Source organism: Pneumocystis jirovecii (assembly GCF_001477535.1).
Source record: "Pneumocystis jirovecii RU7 chromosome Unknown supercont1.4, whole genome shotgun sequence".
Classification (NCBI taxonomy): Eukaryota; Fungi; Ascomycota; class Pneumocystomycetes; order Pneumocystales; family Pneumocystaceae; genus Pneumocystis; species Pneumocystis jirovecii.
The window spans coordinates 379,800-398,873 of NW_017264778.1; the positions used below are offsets into that span (position 1 = coordinate 379,800).

General features: G+C 26.2%; 13 protein-coding genes across 13 annotated transcripts; 6 read left to right on the forward strand and 7 right to left on the reverse strand.

Annotated features, from left to right (window-relative positions):
* Positions 1–136: 136 nt before the first annotated feature.
* On the forward strand, positions 137–616 carry T551_01075 (uncharacterized protein; the record flags this gene model as incomplete). The annotated part of the gene is made up of 4 exons (XM_018373338.1): positions 137–227; positions 275–364; positions 399–532; positions 581–616. The coding sequence occupies 4 exons, from the start codon at positions 137–139 to the stop codon at positions 614–616; spliced, it is 351 nt and encodes a 116-aa protein (XP_018230506.1).
* Positions 617–1,025: 409 nt separating this feature from the next.
* T551_01076 (uncharacterized protein) lies at positions 1,026–1,577 on the reverse strand (the record flags this gene model as incomplete). Its single annotated transcript, XM_018373339.1, has 3 exons — positions 1,026–1,079; positions 1,118–1,260; positions 1,301–1,577. The coding sequence occupies 3 exons, from the start codon at positions 1,575–1,577 to the stop codon at positions 1,026–1,028; spliced, it is 474 nt and encodes a 157-aa protein (XP_018230507.1).
* Positions 1,578–1,996: 419 nt separating this feature from the next.
* On the forward strand, positions 1,997–3,230 carry T551_01077 (ATP synthase F1, gamma subunit; the record flags this gene model as incomplete). Its single annotated transcript, XM_018373340.1, has 8 exons — positions 1,997–2,055; positions 2,107–2,169; positions 2,221–2,271; positions 2,318–2,781; positions 2,826–2,932; positions 2,976–3,058; positions 3,101–3,114; positions 3,157–3,230. 8 exons carry the CDS (start codon positions 1,997–1,999, stop codon positions 3,228–3,230), a joined length of 915 nt encoding a protein of 304 aa, XP_018230508.1.
* Positions 3,231–3,612: 382 nt separating this feature from the next.
* Positions 3,613–4,159, forward strand: T551_01078 (uncharacterized protein; the record flags this gene model as incomplete). The annotated part of the gene is made up of 2 exons (XM_018373341.1): positions 3,613–3,664; positions 3,708–4,159. The coding sequence occupies 2 exons, from the start codon at positions 3,613–3,615 to the stop codon at positions 4,157–4,159; spliced, it is 504 nt and encodes a 167-aa protein (XP_018230509.1).
* Positions 4,160–4,407: 248 nt separating this feature from the next.
* T551_01079 (mitochondrial import inner membrane translocase subunit tim17) lies at positions 4,408–5,023 on the forward strand (the record flags this gene model as incomplete). Its single annotated transcript, XM_018373342.1, has 4 exons — positions 4,408–4,439; positions 4,503–4,512; positions 4,557–4,783; positions 4,825–5,023. The coding sequence occupies 4 exons, from the start codon at positions 4,408–4,410 to the stop codon at positions 5,021–5,023; spliced, it is 468 nt and encodes a 155-aa protein (XP_018230510.1).
* A 357-nt stretch (positions 5,024–5,380) lies between these two features.
* Positions 5,381–6,005, reverse strand: T551_01080 (uncharacterized protein; the record flags this gene model as incomplete). The annotated part of the gene is made up of 3 exons (XM_018373343.1): positions 5,381–5,700; positions 5,744–5,867; positions 5,913–6,005. 3 exons carry the CDS (start codon positions 6,003–6,005, stop codon positions 5,381–5,383), a joined length of 537 nt encoding a protein of 178 aa, XP_018230511.1.
* A 20-nt stretch (positions 6,006–6,025) lies between these two features.
* On the reverse strand, positions 6,026–6,537 carry T551_01081 (uncharacterized protein; the record flags this gene model as incomplete). The annotated part of the gene is given in 5 exon segments (XM_018373344.1): positions 6,026–6,040; positions 6,059–6,066; positions 6,213–6,294; positions 6,332–6,451; positions 6,532–6,537. 5 exon segments carry the CDS (start codon positions 6,535–6,537, stop codon positions 6,026–6,028), a joined length of 231 nt encoding a protein of 76 aa, XP_018230512.1.
* Positions 6,538–6,950: 413 nt separating this feature from the next.
* Positions 6,951–7,493, reverse strand: T551_01082 (uncharacterized protein; the record flags this gene model as incomplete). Its single annotated transcript, XM_018373345.1, has 3 exons — positions 6,951–7,142; positions 7,195–7,384; positions 7,426–7,493. 3 exons carry the CDS (start codon positions 7,491–7,493, stop codon positions 6,951–6,953), a joined length of 450 nt encoding a protein of 149 aa, XP_018230513.1.
* Positions 7,494–7,956: 463 nt separating this feature from the next.
* T551_01083 (uncharacterized protein) lies at positions 7,957–9,454 on the forward strand (the record flags this gene model as incomplete). The annotated part of the gene is made up of 3 exons (XM_018373346.1): positions 7,957–8,267; positions 8,311–8,900; positions 8,943–9,454. 3 exons carry the CDS (start codon positions 7,957–7,959, stop codon positions 9,452–9,454), a joined length of 1,413 nt encoding a protein of 470 aa, XP_018230514.1.
* Positions 9,455–9,528: 74 nt separating this feature from the next.
* T551_01084 (uncharacterized protein) lies at positions 9,529–10,128 on the reverse strand (the record flags this gene model as incomplete). Its single annotated transcript, XM_018373347.1, has 3 exons — positions 9,529–9,883; positions 9,928–10,066; positions 10,113–10,128. The coding sequence occupies 3 exons, from the start codon at positions 10,126–10,128 to the stop codon at positions 9,529–9,531; spliced, it is 510 nt and encodes a 169-aa protein (XP_018230515.1).
* Positions 10,129–10,513: 385 nt separating this feature from the next.
* On the reverse strand, positions 10,514–12,572 carry T551_01085 (uncharacterized protein; the record flags this gene model as incomplete). The annotated part of the gene is made up of 7 exons (XM_018373348.1): positions 10,514–11,367; positions 11,410–11,779; positions 11,820–12,002; positions 12,046–12,142; positions 12,185–12,237; positions 12,285–12,413; positions 12,459–12,572. The coding sequence occupies 7 exons, from the start codon at positions 12,570–12,572 to the stop codon at positions 10,514–10,516; spliced, it is 1,800 nt and encodes a 599-aa protein (XP_018230516.1).
* Positions 12,573–14,293: 1,721 nt separating this feature from the next.
* On the forward strand, positions 14,294–15,380 carry T551_01086 (uncharacterized protein; the record flags this gene model as incomplete). Its single annotated transcript, XM_018373349.1, has 3 exons — positions 14,294–14,526; positions 14,590–15,083; positions 15,124–15,380. The coding sequence occupies 3 exons, from the start codon at positions 14,294–14,296 to the stop codon at positions 15,378–15,380; spliced, it is 984 nt and encodes a 327-aa protein (XP_018230517.1).
* A 339-nt stretch (positions 15,381–15,719) lies between these two features.
* On the reverse strand, positions 15,720–18,655 carry T551_01087 (coatomer subunit beta'; the record flags this gene model as incomplete). The annotated part of the gene is made up of 9 exons (XM_018373350.1): positions 15,720–15,793; positions 15,845–16,038; positions 16,080–16,485; positions 16,534–16,850; positions 16,895–17,061; positions 17,107–17,519; positions 17,564–18,149; positions 18,197–18,463; positions 18,521–18,655. 9 exons carry the CDS (start codon positions 18,653–18,655, stop codon positions 15,720–15,722), a joined length of 2,559 nt encoding a protein of 852 aa, XP_018230518.1.
* Positions 18,656–19,074: the final 419 nt, after the last annotated feature.

Below are 19,074 nucleotides of genomic sequence, written 5' to 3' on the forward strand. Positions count from 1 at the left end.
TATTAAGAATCAAATTATTTCATAAAATAGGACATTTTTTTTAAAAAATTAGTATTTTATTTTTATTTTTTTAAAAAGGAGAAAACAAACTATAAGAGATTACCGATATTTATTGATTTAAAAAAATCTAACAATTATGAAAGATGCAACAATAACTGATAATACTGATGAAATAAACTCCTTTCATTTACTACCTATTGCAAATGTCTTACGTATTATGAAAACAGGTAGATTAAAAATAACATTTTTTTTAAATATTTCTTATACAATTTAGCACTTCCAAAAAATGCTAAAGTTGCACGCAAAGCTAAAGAATGCATGCAAGAATGTGTTTCAGAGTTCATTAGTTTTATTACATCAGAAGGTAAATCTTACTAAATAATATGTTTATTCCTTAGAGACAGCATCGGAAAAATGTCATCAAGAAAAACGCAAAACATTAAATGGAGAAGATATTTTATTTGCTATGGCAAAATTGGGGTTTGAAAATTATGCAGAGTCTTTAAAAATATATCTTGCAAAGTATCGAGAGGTTTTTTATTATTTTTATATATCCTGTTTTAACAATGATATTTTATAGACGTTAAAAGTTGACCGTGAACAAAATACATCTTAATATCAATCTTAATAAAACGTGTAAAATCATTTTGCAACAACACTAAAAATCAGTCATTTTAATCTTAATGCTATAATTATTTTTCTGCATTTTTTGTAACTGGAATAGCATTTTACTATTAAAAGTAGAAATCTAAATTCATCAAGATACATATGCTTCTTTATTCTTCATTAAAGGCTAGGATAATTAAGAGTATTATATTTATAAAGATATCAATTATATACCTAAATTCAAAACTTAATAACTATAAGAGATGCAAAATTAGCTAAAAACAAATAATCATATAAACTTGCAATGTTATATATTCCCTAATATCTAATGAATTAAATATACCCTTTTTTCTTTTACCAATTTTAGGCCATTAAGTAAAACCAAGATCATGAAAAATATTTATCATTCAAATAATTATTTATAATCTTTCAAGCGACTTATGTATAATTGCTGCATTTTGGGAAAATTCTTTCTTATTTATATTCAACTATTCAAAAAACATTATATCACTTTTTTCAAAACTGATTGTTCGACATATATTCTTAAAGACGCTATTTGTTTTCGCAGTTCCTCAATATCGTCTGCCACTTTATCTCTACGTGTTTGTTCTTTCTTACGAGTCCTCCATCCCTCATAAAATATCAAAGATCCTGCTATGAGACTGTTAAATTTTAGCATTATTTTATTAAATACTCTGAAAATTCACATACAATAAAAAAGACTCCGATAAAAATTCAGCACCATGATCAATTGCATTCTCTTCATTTAAAGGCGGTGCTTTTTTTGTTCTTTTCTGTTTACCAAGCAAGTTTGCCTTCATATGTACTTCCGTTTTATGCATAACTTGTGCAAGATCAACACATATTTTTCGAAAATAAGGATGCTGCTTTGCCTGACGCCTCAAATTCGTTGCAATAGGCTTTGATAAAGTCTTTATCACCAAAAATCCTATTTTTAACGCCAATGACATGGTTTTTTAAGACTTAATTATTTCTTTGTTTAAACAAACTAAACAAACTCGTTTGACCAGCAAAAAAGACAAAAGAAGGTACAAAAAAAGAACTGTACTATCTTATACTCTAAATCTCATAAATTAACAAACATAGCAGCTTAATTTTCAAAAAAAAAAAACTGGATATTTCAATCTAAAAATTCAACAATAAAAATCCAAGAAAAAAACAAGAGAAAAAAAGTTAAAGAGAATATTCTAAAATACTGTTAGAAAAAAATGTTTAAACGTATATATTTATCAAAAATATACAAAAATTTGAGTCTTTTTTCCTGTAAAAAAATCAACACAATATCTTAACGTTAAAGCGAAGCAAAGAAAACGACGATCAACCTAACAAAAAATTCATTTAAATTTAAACACAAGAAAAAGTTGAAATTATGTTAAATCTGTGCATTAGAAGAAGTATATTACATAGAACAGGTATTTTTCATTGCAGGTATTCCTTTTGAGCCGTTTTTTCAGCTTAAAATTAACAAAAACAATATAGTTTTACTATTACACTTCAACCGCGCTATATGGCCACTTTGAGAGAAATTGAGAGCCGTTTAAAGTCTAAAAACCTTTATTTCTGCTAGATTTTGTTATCTAATATAAGTTTTAGATCCATTAAGAACATTGAAAAGATTACAAAAACCATGAAAACTGTTGCATCGTAAAAACTTTATTTGATTGTTTATAAAGGATATTAAGCATAGTAGAACAAAGATGACACATTCTCAGAAGGCAATGGAGAAAGCAAAAGTCTATGGTCTTTCTCATGAGGAACTTTTTATTCATTCAAAAACAAAAGTACCAGAAAACCCAAAAACTCTTTATGTTGTTTGTTCTTCAGACAAAGGTCTTTGTGGAGGAGTTCACTCTCAAATTACTAAAATGACTCGAAAACTAATTGAGAAAAATCCGGAAGGTCAAATTGTTGTACTTGGAGATAAGGCTAAAATGCAGCTTTCACGATACATTCCGAAAAATATAATAATGTCATTCAGCCATGTTGGAAAAGATATTCCTAGATTCTCGGATGCACAAGCAATTGCTCACGAAATTCTTCTATCAAAGAAAGAATTTGATACTATCGATATTATATATAACCAGCTCAAAAGCACTGTTTCATATATACCAATTATAAGGACTGTCTATTCTGAACAGGTTTTCAAGAACTCTGGTAAGTCTTTTTTATCTAATCTACGTTGAGCTTAATTATTTAAGAAAATATTGATGTATATGAAATTGAAGATGACGTCTTATCGAATCTCAAAGAATTTTCACTCGCAACAAGCATTTTCTCTTCTCTTGTTGAAAGTCATGCATGTGAAGTATATTTCTTTTTTTTTGATTGATATAATACCCAATTCACAGATTTCTGCTCGACGTAATGCAATGGACAACGCATCAAAAAATGCACTAGAAATGATTAAAAAATTCCAAATATCATATAATCGGTAAGTAAAAATATTTATCTTATATTTTTAACATATCTTTAGTCAACGACAGATAAGTTCCTTCTTTTTTAAACTATTCAACTGATTTTTTTACGCAGTAATTACTACAGAATTAATTGACATCATTACTGGTTTATTCATTCCTCTTATTTGTATTTCTCTAATCTTGTAGGTGCAAGTGCCTTGTAGATAATTCTACTATTCCTATTGCGTAGTGTTTTATGATAAATCATGTTTAAAACAAGGGCTTTTAAACATAGTGTATATCATTTTACCTCTTTTTAACTTAAATGACATATAAAACATTCTTTCTCCTCTAATTTGTGTATTTTTTCTTTCTTTTTATTTCTTAGCCCTGCCTTTACCCCGCATTATATAGACAACGTTCATCGCAGATTATCAGAATCTTTAAAAAAAGTCAGCTGTATTTTGAGCCTTAATGAACCTAAATAACACGTAAATATGGAAAAATTATCATTTAAAACAAATCCAACACTTTGTTTTGATATATCTTATCTTAAAAGTACGTTTAAACTATAAAAATACGTTTAAAAATGGTTAAAAATAGTTTAGACTTTTTACGATTAAGCCGTGCACAATTAGATGGTGATATAAACATAAATAATACAGAAAATATTAACTTCTGAAGACTCAATCACATTTCATTTGAACTCTTTATCTGTACCAAAACCATTTACTTCAGAATCAACTAAAACAAAACCTATATACTCAAATGCTCCTTTACAACCAGACACAGAAGCATGCATGGCATTTATTCAGAAGCTTTTTAGTGTCTGGGAAGCACGTTCTTCGCTATTAGTGTATTGTGAGGCGGTTGCTAATGAGGCAGCATTACCAATATCATCTGATCTACAAAAAGATTCATTTTCAAACAAAATACAAATGAAAACAACAAATCGTAGCATTTTAAAACTTGTAATTGATCAGGAAAAACAAATTGAGCATGTTGTTCGTAATCATTCATGGGAACAAGTCCTCAAACGCTGTGGATTTATTCGGCTGAACAAAACACATGAAATAGCAATGCAAGAGTGGGCTTCTGCAAACTCAGAAATACACACTTCTCATACACACGACTAAAGGAGAATAAAGAAACATATATTATTTGTATTTAATATACTCTTTTTTGCAAAATTAAACAAAATGTAGTTTGGTCATTCTCTAGAGTTTACAAACAACGACATAAGACAAAATACTATCATTAGAAGAATATATATAAATAATCAGAGGATTAAAGACACTATTATCTTTACTCAAAATCAACTCGTTTATACTTTCTTAGCTGATACGGGCACCCACCCTCCGGTATTCGTGCGCAAAAAACGAACATGTCATATCATGATCATTCTAGAGATCCTTGGTAAGTTTTTTAGCATAAAAACAAAATAAAATAAGCAAATAAGATTTTCTAATAAAAGCATAGTCCATATGTTGTAAGTTTGTGCTTTTTTATAAAAAAGAAACTAAATTAGAGGAGATTTTGTCAGATTTTGGAGGTGCTTTTGCAATGGGTGCTATTGGAGGAGGTTTATGGCATTCAGTCAAAGGGTTTCGGAACTCTCCATCAGGAGAAAAGTTTATAGGAGCTATTGCAGCGGCAAAAGCTCGTGCACCTGTTTTAGGTGGAAATTTTGGAGTCTGGGGAGGCGTTTTTTCATCATTTGATTGTGCAGTAAAAAGCATACGGAAAAAAGAAGACCCATGGTTTGTTGGAAAGCTTTTTTCCTGAGTATTAAGATGTCCAGGAATGCAATTTTGGCCGGATTTTTAACAGGAGGTACATTGGCAATACGTGGAGATTTACGATCAATTAGAAACTCAGCTATTGGTTGTGCATGTTTATTAGCAATTTTTGAAGGTGTTGGTATTGCGTTTAACCGGGCCATGGCAGAACAAAATCGACCTATGCAACCACAAATTCCAGAAACGATGCCAGCAACTTAAAAATAGATTTACTACAAATAATGTAGATATTTTCTACGTTCTAAATACTTTGGCCTTACTACTACTCTTTCTTTAATCCTCTGCATTCTTTTCACGATTTCATTTTATTGGGGGGAAAATAAGATTAAAATTTTTTAAGCATTTTCAAACTAGAACTATTCAATATTCCTATATATAAATTTAACCATGAAATATTTGTCTGTAAATGTCCATAATAAATTAGACTTTACATTTATTAGAATTCATAATCAAATAAATCACAAAACAAAGAATTAATAAACTACAAACATTTTAATAAATATGTAGATGTTAAACACATGTGTGTTTCTTGTGAAGCCTTCTTCCCTAAGAGACCAACTAAAATTTCATCATATGGGGTAAATCGTTTTTACTAAGGGAAAAAGTAGACGAAAGATATTTTGTTAAATGTGGAATCTCGCAAATTGACTTAAGGATAGAAGAATCAACTTCTTTTTGATCCGCAATACGTGAAGCATCCAACTGTTTTGTCTTTTTTTCACCAAAAAACTCATCCTCTGTAGTACTTTTTTTACCACGTTTCAATGACCTGACATTCTGAGAAAAGTACTCTTTGGTATACTTCGTAAGATCCACAGCAGAAACATCAATGACTATACCAGAGCATGCAATTACAAATGCTGGATTAACCCTACGGACTAAAAAATAAGATTATTTCAAAAAAAAAAAACTAAAACATACGAGGAACACCATTAATTTTATAAGGACCAGTAACAAGAATCATATCATCAAGCTGCTTTAAAAACACAACACGTTTTCCACGATACCGACCAGCAAGAATAATACATATAACACCCGGTTTTAACTAAACAAAATCTTATTTTTTTTTTTCAAAAAAATAAAAACTTACACTTGAACGAAGAACAGGAGGTTTACATACTTTCTTACACTTTTTAACAACCTTTTGATTATCTAGTTGATGACATAAGGAAGGATTAACCATTATAATATCTTATTTATTTTTTATATAATTTCAGCCTAAAAATAACTAATTACTATTAGCACTAGAAAACAAAAAATACATATAATATAAGAGTATGAAAATATATATAATATAAAAGTATAAAAATGTATGTTTTTCTGCAGATATTTAATGTTTTTGACTTTTTTTTAAAAAAGTGAAAAATTGCTTTGTAAACATACAAAAAACGATTTTTTTTTCCGAAAAAAAAGAGAGAAAATACTCTTAAATGAATTCTATTGAACTGATTTCTTTCAAACGTGTATACTACCTTTTTTAACTGAAAAAATTTAATAATTTAATTTTACCAATTTTTTGGGGCTCGGTAAAATTTCAAGATTAAAAAAGCAGTAAAAAATAAATATGTATAAAGCATTAAAAATAAAACTTAATAAAAGAGTCGGAATTTTTTCATAAACTCTTATACACTTTTAAAATAATTATTAAAGAATTTTAGCAATATATATATATATATATATGTTTTAGAAAAATATGAATATTTTGTCACAACCATAATTAGACAATTAAAAAATATAAGAAAAATTATTAGAAACATAGTATTTTAGTTTTTTTCAAGTGCAGTTTTATTTTCCATTAGCTTTAAAAATATTAATTATAAATGATATAGAAGTAAAATAACTTTCATGCAAACCTGTATATAATAAAGCTATTTTGATAAAAAGAATCTACCTGGAGAAAATATTAAGTTAAATTTTAGTCAAAACAAAAAGTCAATCATACCAAAAAAACCAACAACTCTATAGTTGCATATAATTAAATTAGATTATCTTTCTATTCTTACCCGTTTCTATATTTCAGAACCAAAGCAGAAACATGCTATTTGTTTCTGTTAACACATATATAGATATAAAGATATCAAATTGAAGCCAATAAATGTATTATTAATTTTAAAATATTTTTGACATGTTAAAGATCCTTTACTCCTTCCAGTTCTTTCAGAAGATGATTTTTAATTGATTCTGCCTTCATATGCATAAAACCAAGTTTTGAATTTTCATCTCCCACTAAACATAATAATAATGGTTCAGACAAAACAGAAACAGGCATAGACTCTTTAGGCTGTGGAAGACGAATACAAAGAATCATAAGATTCCCATTCTACGAAATGCCAAGTCAATCTTTGTATTTTTTTCAAAAAAAAAACTCTTACTAAACATTCAATACCAAGCCAATTACAACCAAAAGTTTTTTTATTTGCATTAGTCAGAGATCCAATATGACCATCTTCTCCTATTTTCTCATATCCAGACCATACCTGTGCAGCAAGTGCGGCATAAATACGGGCATTTTTCTGAGACAAAGATGCTTGAGACAATAATTGACCAGATGATGTTAATAGACTAAATATAATCAATATTTACCCAGAAAAAAAGAATCTTACATGCAGGACGTAATAGAAGCGTCAAGGGACTGTGAAAGCAGTGACATTAGAGCTTTTGTTCGTATCATTTTGTACTTAGTTTTTTGCTGAATTGATGTTTGGTATATAAAGAACAAATTAGTGTTTTTTTAATAAAAAAAAGTATTAAATAAAGAAAAGAACAAAAATTCTAGTAAAAAAACTTCTTTTTGTGTTATTTTTAATCTTATTTCTTTATTTTAATAGGTAAGTTTATAAATAAATGAATAATTGAAATGTTTTAACGACATAGATTTTTCTAAAAATAAAAAAAGAATATTTTTATACAGAAAATGATTTAATAAATAGACGTTTTTTATCTTTGAAGGATTTCATTTTTTATAGTGAATTTTGTCTTTTTTTCAGGCAAAAAATAGAAAATATTTATCAAAATTTTTTAAAAGTGAATTTTTTATTTCTTGGATGAAAACATATTTTGAATTATCTTTTATTTATTAGGACGCTATTTATACAGAGAGTATTTCTACATATTTCATAATTTGTTTCAATAGAATGGTTTTTCTAACAAAAATATTAAAAAATCACAACAATCAATTATTTAATCAATTGATATTAAAAAGACAATATAAGAATATATTTTCATATAGAAGGGGGCAGTTTTTTTCTACGGTATTTAAAGAAGTACCTTTTTTATTAAAAACACCGCACTTCCTATCTCAAAGTAGAAGCACTTCATTTTTTGCAGTTGAAAAAACTAATAATGAAACAAACAAGATTTATACGGGTTATTGGCTTTTAGGGTGTTCTGGTCTTGTATTTATAATGGTTGTCTTTGGTGGATTAACACGGATAACAGAATCAGGGTTTATAATTTTTTATACATTGTGGAATACTAACATTTTTTAGATTAAGTATTACAGAATGGAAACCTATTACAGGTATTTTCCCTCCATTGTCTCGTGATAAATGGATTCTTGAATTTGAAAAGTATAAAGCTACACCAGAATTTAACTATCTTAATCGAAATATTTCTTTGTCTGATTATCAATTTATTTATAATATGGAATGGGGACATAGAATTTTTGGTCGAATTATTGGAATTGCTTTTATTCTTCCAGCAGCATATTTTATTATAAAGAAAAAAGTAACTCCGAATATAGCTAAAAGAATATTTTTTATGGGAGGGTTATTAGGATTACAAGGATTTATTGGTTGGTGGATGGTTAAGTCAGGATTAGAGTATGAAAATTTCAAAGAAGCGGGTTCAGTTCCACGAGTCAGTCAATATCGGTTAGCAACTCATTTAGGAATAGCGCTTTTTCTATATATCAGTATGTTATGGACAGGATTAGATATATTAAAAGAAAATAAATGGGCAACTAAAACAAATGAAGCTAAAAGTTTTGTTCTTAAAGAATTAAACAGTCCTCCATTTAAAAAACTTAAAAAAATGATTTTAACACTCAATTGTTTAGTATATATAACAATGTTATCAGGTAATATATGTTATTAATTAAATTATCAAATTAATTTTTTAGGAGCATTTGTTGCAGGATTGGATGCAGGTCTTATTTATAATACTTTCCCATATATGGGGAAATCTCTAATTCCACCAAAGTCTGAACTTTTTTCTGAAAAATATTCTTATAGTACGTCTAAATTAGATATATGGTGGAGAAATATGTTAGAAAATCCTGTGACAGTTCAGCTTAATCATAGAATTCTTGCAACAAGTACATTTTTCTTAGCAGCTGTAGTATTCTTTTACTCACGAAGACCGGCATTTTTAAAAATAGCCCCTCCAGAATTAAAAAATACTATTTCAGCTCTTATGGCAGCTGTATCTATGCAAGTTATTCTTGGTATATCAACTCTTGTGTATTTAGTCCCTATGCCACTGGCTACTGCACATCAAATGAATAGTCTTATTGTTTTAACATCTATTATAATTGCAGGAAACAGATTACATATACCAAAATATTTTTTAAAAAAATACCCAATTTATCAAATTATTTCAAATTCAAAATTTAAAAACAATATAAGGCTTTAGATATCTAATTGCAAAGAAATATCTAAATACTTCAATATTTAAAAAATCTTAACAATCTTTATTTATTAATATTTTTAAGAATACATACTATCATATTCATCATCTTGAGGAACCACAGGCTTTTCTTTCACTACAGATCTACGGCATACAGGACATGTTGCATTTATTTTCAACCAAAGACTAATACATTCATCAAATTTATGGCCACAATTTAATTTAACAACAAATGGGTATTTATCTTCTAGAAAACCAACTTTGCAGATTGAACAAATATCATCTGGTTTAAGCATTTTTAAAGGGACACGGTCTAATGTATCCATAAAATTTTCTGGAAGGTTAGTCTTTGTATTTTCAAAATCATTCATAAACTGAGACATTAATAAATTTGTTACTGATGATAAAGTATTCATTGAATAATTTTGAAAAACACTATATAAATCAGATATTTGTGTTACTAAAAATAAAATATATACTTGTCAATTTCAAAAAATGATGTCTTTTTTTCTTGTAATGTTTCTGATAAAAAAGAAATAAGATTTTCTCTATGTCTTCTAGACTCTGAAACTGTATTCTGCTTTTGCTGCTCTAGGTTCCTTTCAAATCTATTATCATCTGAAATAATAAATTTCTATATATTTTAATTAATATTTATTTATACCTTCATAAGTAGACATTTTTCACTATCGTTAAAACTATCGTTAAAAATAGAAAAGTTTTAAAAATATAATAATAAACAAATACATATTAAAAATATTTGAAAAGAATTTTATAATTTATTTAGTAAATAAATTACTTAATATAAAAAACTTATTTTAAAATATTTAATATAATAAATATTTAATGAAAAAACAATTCAATTTATTAAAAAGATATTGAAATCCAATAAATGTTAATAATGCATTCGCTTAAATTCAATTTAAGCTAAATAAATATTTAATGTATTCATTATTCACTTTTTTAATAGATTGTATATGTAGCTAAATCAAAAAATTATTGTAAAATGTAGAAAAATTACCAATATCATAAAAACAACTATAATCATCACAATAAATATGGCTTTTACTTAATAGGTATATCCACATCAGCATAATTTGCTTCTAAATAATCTTGAAGGAATTTAATTCTATTGTGAAGTTTACCGCCATGTTTTTGATTAATCTGTTTAAGTTGTTTTGAAGTACCACTATATACAACTAAATCATCTTCTTCTGTCCAAATTCCTTCAATATTAGGCAAAGGCAAATTTCTACTTATAGCTTCCATAACAATGACAGCCAGTTTTTTAACACCCGATGTTTTGTATAATGCAAAAGTAACATCATTTTGAGTTATACCGTATTTCTTCATATTTCTAAGATACCAATGAGCAGTTTTTTCTAATAAAGTGTCTGATTCCCCTAACATTAAATCATTACTTTTTAAATTGTCATATGAATTGATATTTTGAATATCATTATTTAAAACCATTGAATTAGATAAAAAATTGTGATTAATATTAAATTCTGAACTTTTAGATATCTCTTGATAATTTTGAATAGATATATTATCGTCTGATAGATTAGGAGACGTCGATGCTCTTAAAATTTCTTTATCTAAATATAAAGTAGATGTTGAGGATGAAAGTGACTTAGGTGTTTGTAAATTATAATTAATTTGACTTTGAGGAGATATAGACTCTACTACAATAGTAGATAAATAACTTATTTCATCAGTATTTGTAGGAGTTGAACATCCTTGTTCAGAAATATTTTTTATATTTTTATCGTCAAAAATAGAAGAAATTTGATCCATTTTCTTTTGTTCTTCTAATAAATAACCTTCTGGATTCATCTGCATAGTAAGTTGGCGTAACATCATTATATCATCTTCATCTGGTACTAATTTATCGTCCTTCAAATTGTTATATAAAAATTCTATTATTAAATTAATTTATTTAAGTCTTAGTAAATAACTACCTTCTGATGACTTTTTTCTTTTTAAAGGTAAAGAAATTTTTAAATCAATTTCTTTATTAATTGAAATTTTAGGTAAAATTAAAGAATTATCTGAAGAATCAAATTGTTCAATTATTGAAGTATTTTTTGGATCATGAATATGATTTGTAGTAGATGAATACGTTCTTTCTAAATCTTTATCTTTATTGAAATTATAATCATACTTTGAGGTAGATTTGACACAATTGAGTGTTACTTCTAAGGGTTTGTGAAAATATGTTTGAAACATTTTATAAGGCAAAGATTCTTCTGTTGAATTAGTAAAAGATCCATGCATAATATCACAATGATCGGATTTACTATAAAATAATATATCAGAATTTAAAGGAGCCTTAAAAAATTAATAAATTAACAATAGAAAAAAATGCAACCTTCAAGTTCATAGAATCTGAAAGATTTTTATTAGCATCATATAAATATTTCTTAGATTTATCGGATATATTACCGGGAGATGTAACTTCTGAATTATAATTAGAGCCACAATTAGCGTTAAGTAATGGCAACAAAATATTCACATAGCGGTTTCTCCATGAAATACAACTTCGATATGGATACTATTAAAAAATAAGTTTTAAGAAAAGAAAATATTAAAAATACTAAATTATGAAATTTTTCAAAAACTAATCTACCTTTATGAGGTAAATTAGACTTTTGTATAAAATTTATTAAAGAGTAATCTTCTTCAGACGTGAATCTAAAAGAATTAAAATTATTAATAAAAACACATAATATATACCCATTTTCAAAATACTCAGAAGATATAGAATCATTATTAAAATCTTTTTCGATCTAAGAAGAATTAGAATATATTAATAAATAACTTTAAATTTTTAAACCATTAAATTATTATTAATACTATCTAAATCAACCCTAATGCTTTCTTTGATCAATGAAATGGGACCAAGTTTCGGTTCAAGAACAAATCGGTAATAATCATGCCAAGCATATGGTGAATGCTTTCCATACTATTCAGAAATTAATATGTATAACAATAATCTATAATAAAGAACCTCTCTTGATATTTTATTATATATTTCCATATCATATCTTTTAATTCCTGGACGATGTACATAATTTATCAAAATCTTATCATCTTTTTTTGAAAATCCCATGTTACTTTTCATTCTATATATATAAATAAAAATACAAAAAATCCACAACATGTTACTCATTTCCAAAACGATGAACTGCCTTTGAATCCGAAATATCAAGATAATACTCATTGATATCAAGAAGTTTTTTGCAATTGACACTGTCCAATATAAAATAATATGAAACAATATTTGACACCAAATAATGTTTTAATGGATCACCAAGTGCTATTTGCTGTTTATCTTTTTTATTTATATTCTCTGTTATACGTCCTCCATGTGTCTAAAATCTTGTTAACTATTTATACTTATTTTTGATCATTACTTGAATAATATGGATCAATAACTTATTTTTCATGAGTTCGTAGTGTAAAAAAAAAATCATACTTGTTCCATCTGTATTCTTAAATATATTTTGAGTTCCTAACATCTTATTATGTCTAGTTAACTTCAAAACTGTTTTTTATGTTTCTTGATTATTTTGTGGATAGATAATCGTACGATTATTAATTATTAATGATTTGATTAAATATTATTTATGCTTTGTTTAAACACATAATATCTTTGAATATATATTATTTTTTATGTTTCTTATTTTAATCTTTTATTATTTTTAAACTTTTGTAAGAGTTATTTTTTATATGTAATTTTATAAAATATTTTACATAAATCTTACAAAGATATTTTATATAAAATGATGTGAAAACTGTTTTTGAAAACAAAAGAAGTTAATTTCATAATATTAATTTTTTAGAAATATAAATTTTTTAGAAATTTTTTTACTGATTTTTTTTAAAAAAATAAAATATAAAATAGAAATTAGATTAATTTAATTTTCTTTATATATAATTTATTTATAAATGAATACTCCAATGTGAATTCTTATGGATTTTTTATATTAAGTAGTCTCTGTATTTTGATAAAAAATAGAATATCAAATAAAATTTTTACTCATTAACATTTATTTTTTAAATTATTAGAAAATTTATATAAAAATAAAACATAAAAACACAATTGTAGAAAAAACAAGTACAATATTATCTAATTTTTTTTTAAACTTGTTTAAAAAAAAAATTAAAATTAAATATAAATAATTTAATAAAAATAAAGTAGATCTTCAATAAAAATACATATTTATCTAAACCAATACAAAAAGTTGTATATTTAACGCAGAATAAAATTCTTTTTATCTATACATACATTCACAATTATCAGTCGAGATAAATAGTATTTTATAATAATATAAATTAATCTACCGAGAGTTTAGACCTAATTTTTTAAGAAAAACATATATTCAGTATTTAGAAAATTTACTAATATTATGTTTGTTTTTCATAAAATTTAAAAATTCATTCACTTAAACATTTACAAAATTATTAATAAAAAATATTTTAATTATATTAATTAAAAATATAGAATTAAAAGACAATAGAAACTCCAAATATTTTTTTTTTATATAAAAATATATTTATATTTTATTTTTTATTTTTCAAACATCATTAATATTTATAAAAACAAAAAATTAAATTTTTACAAAAAGTTAAACAAATATTCCCTTTTACAAAGGCAACTGAGTAGATATAAAATACAAAATAAAAGGATTCTATCTATATTAAAAGCATTTTTTAATTTTTAACAAATTCAATTTCATATTTATAACTAATTATTAAAACTCATTTTAAATGAAATAAATATAACAATTTAAACATCAAAAATATGATTAAAAAGTTAAAGAATAAAAATATTGAATAATTATGACAAATACAAATCCACAAATTTCTGTTATTTCTACATTTAAGCGTCCTAAACTATATACACATAATTTTGAGAAAAAAGATGTAGCAGAAATCTTTTTAAAGCCTTCATGTGCTTGGAATACAAGTAAAGATATGTCAAATGTATCTTCTATCTTTAATGGCAAAATTAAATGGGATTCATTATCTTTTAAAACAGATAATTTTGCTTGGAGGACTGATTCTTGTCAAAGGTAAGAAATTATATTTTTTAAAAATATACCACAATGAAATTTAAAATAAATAACTTATATTAGTGTTTATGGATTTAAAGAAAATGAAAATAAGGAAACTTATCAACAAGTAAAATACAAGAAATATTCGCCTAAAAATATAAATAATAATTTCGACTTAAGTGACACTCTTATTCACAAAAACAATAATAAAATAACTGAAAATTGCGCAAAAATTAGTAATAATACCACTGTTCAGCTAATTCCTTTCTCTACTACTGCTAGCTCTCAAAAAATAACTAATGAACACATTGAAACTCAAAAAAATAATGAGCTTTTATCTTTTCTAGAGAGGAAATATGAAACTATAACGCCTAAATTTTCACCACAAAAAAAAATAGATTCTATATCACCAATTGCTCGTAACCCATTTCCACTAACAATAGTTGGGAAAAGTGTTATTTCTGGTCTTTCATCAGATATTACACTTCTTAGAACATGTTTTCGTGTAGGAGAAGCTCTTAAAGTTTTTAACCTTCAACAGAATTCTAAAATTTTATATTTTATAGAATTTTTCGGTGATTTTCTTTTCATTTTTATTTCTTTATAACATAATAGGTATTATAAAAGAATCCGATAATAAAAAGGAATCAACTACATATGTTGTTGGTGATTTGTTTCATCCTTTAAAAGGTCCTTATATTTATGCATCATACTATGATAATAAAACTACATTTAAATTTCAGAATGGAGAAATGGTAAGAATTCTAGGAATATTTAAAAAAAAGAAAGTAACAAAAAATGAATTAAAAGTTGCAAAAATGTATTTGAGCACATGGGAAGAAATTTACCGCATTAAAGAAACAATAAAATAATAACTCATTTATTGCTTAAATATTATAATTTAAATTCTTAAGTTTAATACATAAAATACAAAATTTTTAGTAAATATCAGAACTATATTATATATTTTCAGATGATCTGTAATATTCTTAAGTATATAATAAATTAAAAATATATGCATATTTATATCATAAAATCTTAATTATTCAATTTTTTTAATAAACTGTTATTCTAGATATAAAGTTATCTAAATATAAATATCGCAATTTATACTTAATAATTCTGTACTAATTGTCTTAAATTTTGCATTTAAATCATCAAAAGTTGAATGTTGTAGAATATCTAAAACTAAAAACCAATTATCTAAAAAATCATGAGTCTGCATTTGAAAGATATTCGGATGAATTTGAACTTTGAGGACGACTTAAATCTCTCTGAATAGAATCTAATAAATTGTTAACATAAAAATTTATAATATTAATTTAGATTTATTTACCATTAATTGTATAAGAACTAGTTTCTTCATCTCTAAAAGATAACTTCCTGAATTCTTTTTCCAGGTCTAAAGTCTTTTCTAAATCGGGAAAAAAACTAATATCATCTGTGGATGTTACAACTAAATTCGCAAGTTTATGCTTTCCTTTTTGTTCTAAATGCTCTTTCCACAACTTTAAAACCTTTCTCATTTGGCTACATAAAATTAACATATAAAAAAATCATAATAAAATAACCTTGGCGCATATGTTCGAGCAAAAAGACATGCTTCAGGGAACCTTTTTGTATTTAAAAAAATATCAGTACAGCCATCAACATCTTGAATTTGCAGTAAAGCAGTAAATGCGATATTACTTTGTCCAGAATCCAAAGCATCATTAGCAAGTGTTTTCATTTTTTCAATATTTCCAAATGAAGAGTATAACAAAAGCAAGCTTCCATAATCTTTTGCTTTTATATAGCATTCCTCGGCAAGGCACAAGTTCCAGCTTGACAAAGAAATATCTCCTATAGTCTTCCATTTAGATTCAAGGTTCATCTTCTGAGCAATTTCAACAGCAATATCAAGTTTACGTAATTGAATAGCTAAATCAAAGCGCTGTTCCAAATCTGTTGTAATATTTAATGCTAAATCCTTATATCCTAAAACAAGATTAGCTAAAAATATTTTTTCAAAAATTAATTTTAAACCTTGCCCATCTAAAAACCTTGCTATTTTAGCCAACTGATTTTGAGGAATACTAGGCAAAAGTTTTGCAGCACCATCCATATCGTTACGCAATATCAACGTTTGATATTCTACAACAGATAAAGATAGCTCATATGGAATAATATGAACATCTTTATCAACAAAATAAAGTTTTCCATCACGAGGAATATAACCCAAAACATAAACATTACCATCAAAGTGACTAATAATATATACTTGATTTCCAACTAAATAATTCACTCGATTCATTGAATTAGAATAAATGAAGCAATCGCCAACCCAATTTCCGCTTTTAATACTACAATATTATTATAATTTCTTTATTAGTAAAATGTAAATTACCATTCAGAAATATCAACAATTACTTCAAATGCATCTTCAACACCTTCTTCAGAACTAATATTTCCGGTTTCAATTGCATTAGTATAAAGATCATAATTAAACTTTAATATATAAAAAATATCATCACATGAAAGAGTAAGTAATGTCCCAGATTCAGACCAGTATATCTAACAAGATTTACTATCCTTCTCTATTTTTCCAAAAAATATTACCTCATTTGGCGAAACATCAATTTTCCTGATGAAATCATAAGTTTCCCAATCATAAAAAGCAAGAAACCCATGTCCTTTAATTCCAAGAAGCTGCCCTCCATAGATACCGTCTGTTAGAAATTCACAACAAAAAGGATTGGTCCTCTCTTTAAAGTTCCTATATACACGAATACATGTTGAAGACTCTCTTATAGCATATTCATTAGAGTTATATGCCCATACAAAATTAAGTGCAGACCCAAATGCTTTATTTCTCCATGCAAGAGCAGTATAAATAATATATTCACCATCACCACAAACAACAACGAAACGTCCATTGGGAGAATGCTGCAAAGATTGTGGATAAATTTCACAAGAACCTAAATAGCGCTGAGTAGGAGTAAGCTTTACTCCGTCTTTAAAATCTTCTTGATCTGCCAATATTATTTCTTTATCATCAACATTTCTTTACAATTACCATTACTAGGCTTAATAACAAATGAATAAATATCATTATGTTTTGCCCATATAATTTTTCCTGAAGCATCCATACTTACGGCTGGTTGTTCTCTCCCTATTTTTAAAACAGCTAAACCTCCATCATAACCAATAGCAACTGTATTACTTCCTTTAAGATGACCAATACACCACGCTCTTTCAAGTCCATAATTAAATGTCTGTTCAAGTTTATATGTATTAGAATTCCAGATCCTAATAGTTCCGTCTTCTGAACCACTAATAATAATAGGAAGTTCTGAATAAAAACAAGCAAATGAAACGTTTTCTGAATGCCCTTCTAAAGTCTGAACACATGATTTCGTTTGGTAATCCCATATCTTAATCATATGGTCATCACCGGCAGTAACAAGAAACGGTTTATCCCCAGCATGATAATATTCGACATAATTAATACCTCTTTCTCCAACATCAAGTGTATAATTAGGTGATGACGAGCCTAAAGACCATACTTTAACTGTCCTATCTAAATTACATGAAGCAAATGTATTTGTATCTTTAGGATTGATTGCCAAACCCATTACATAGTGCCCGTGGCCCTCAAAAACCTGAAACACAACTATTAAAGAAGTTATAAAGCACTAATATATAATACCCTTAAACATTTCCAAGAATTCTCCCAATCCCACAATCGAATTAACATATCATCACCCCCAGTAAGAACAAAAGGATGTGTAGGGTGAACTGCAATGCAACGTATATAATCAGTATGTGCTTCAATCTGATTGACCTTTTCTAGTGTATTATAATTGTAAATCCGAAGATGAAAATCATCTGCTCCACATACAAACCAATTTTTTCTAGATATAAATTTGACAGCACGTATAGGAACTGTAGACACTTCAAATGTCTTAATACTGACCTAAATAATACCATTTAATCACCAATAACTTCAAATCTCCAAAATAATAATCCTTACCGATGTTTCATAATTCCATATAACAACTTTTCCATTATATAAAGAAGTGATAAGCCACATCTCAGATGGATGAAAATCAATTGATTTCACACGTTCAGTGTGTTCCAGCATCGTTTTTTCCAACATAAGCATCATTTTGGCCTTTTATTATCTTTTTTATAGAATTTGATTTATTAACCTTAATTTCTTAATGAAAAACAAAATCAATATTTTTTTTAGAAAATATATAACTCTTTATAAAGAAATAAGTGCAAAAATAGTTTAAATATATAATATCTATAAAGAATTAGCCTTTAAATTTTAATAAATTTCTTATTAACTTACTGTGGTTGTTCAAAATTAACGGACCTGAAATTGAAAAAAATAGAAACTTTTAAGATAAAAAAAGGGATTAAATGATCAAGAAACATATAAAATAACTAATTTTATAAAGAATAGCCTGCTTTAAATCCAATTTAAACAGTTTAAACGTATTTTTATTTGTTTTGTTAAAAATCAAATTTTTGGATAAATGATTTTAAAAAAAAGTGGGTAGAAAATTAATTTATCTTTTT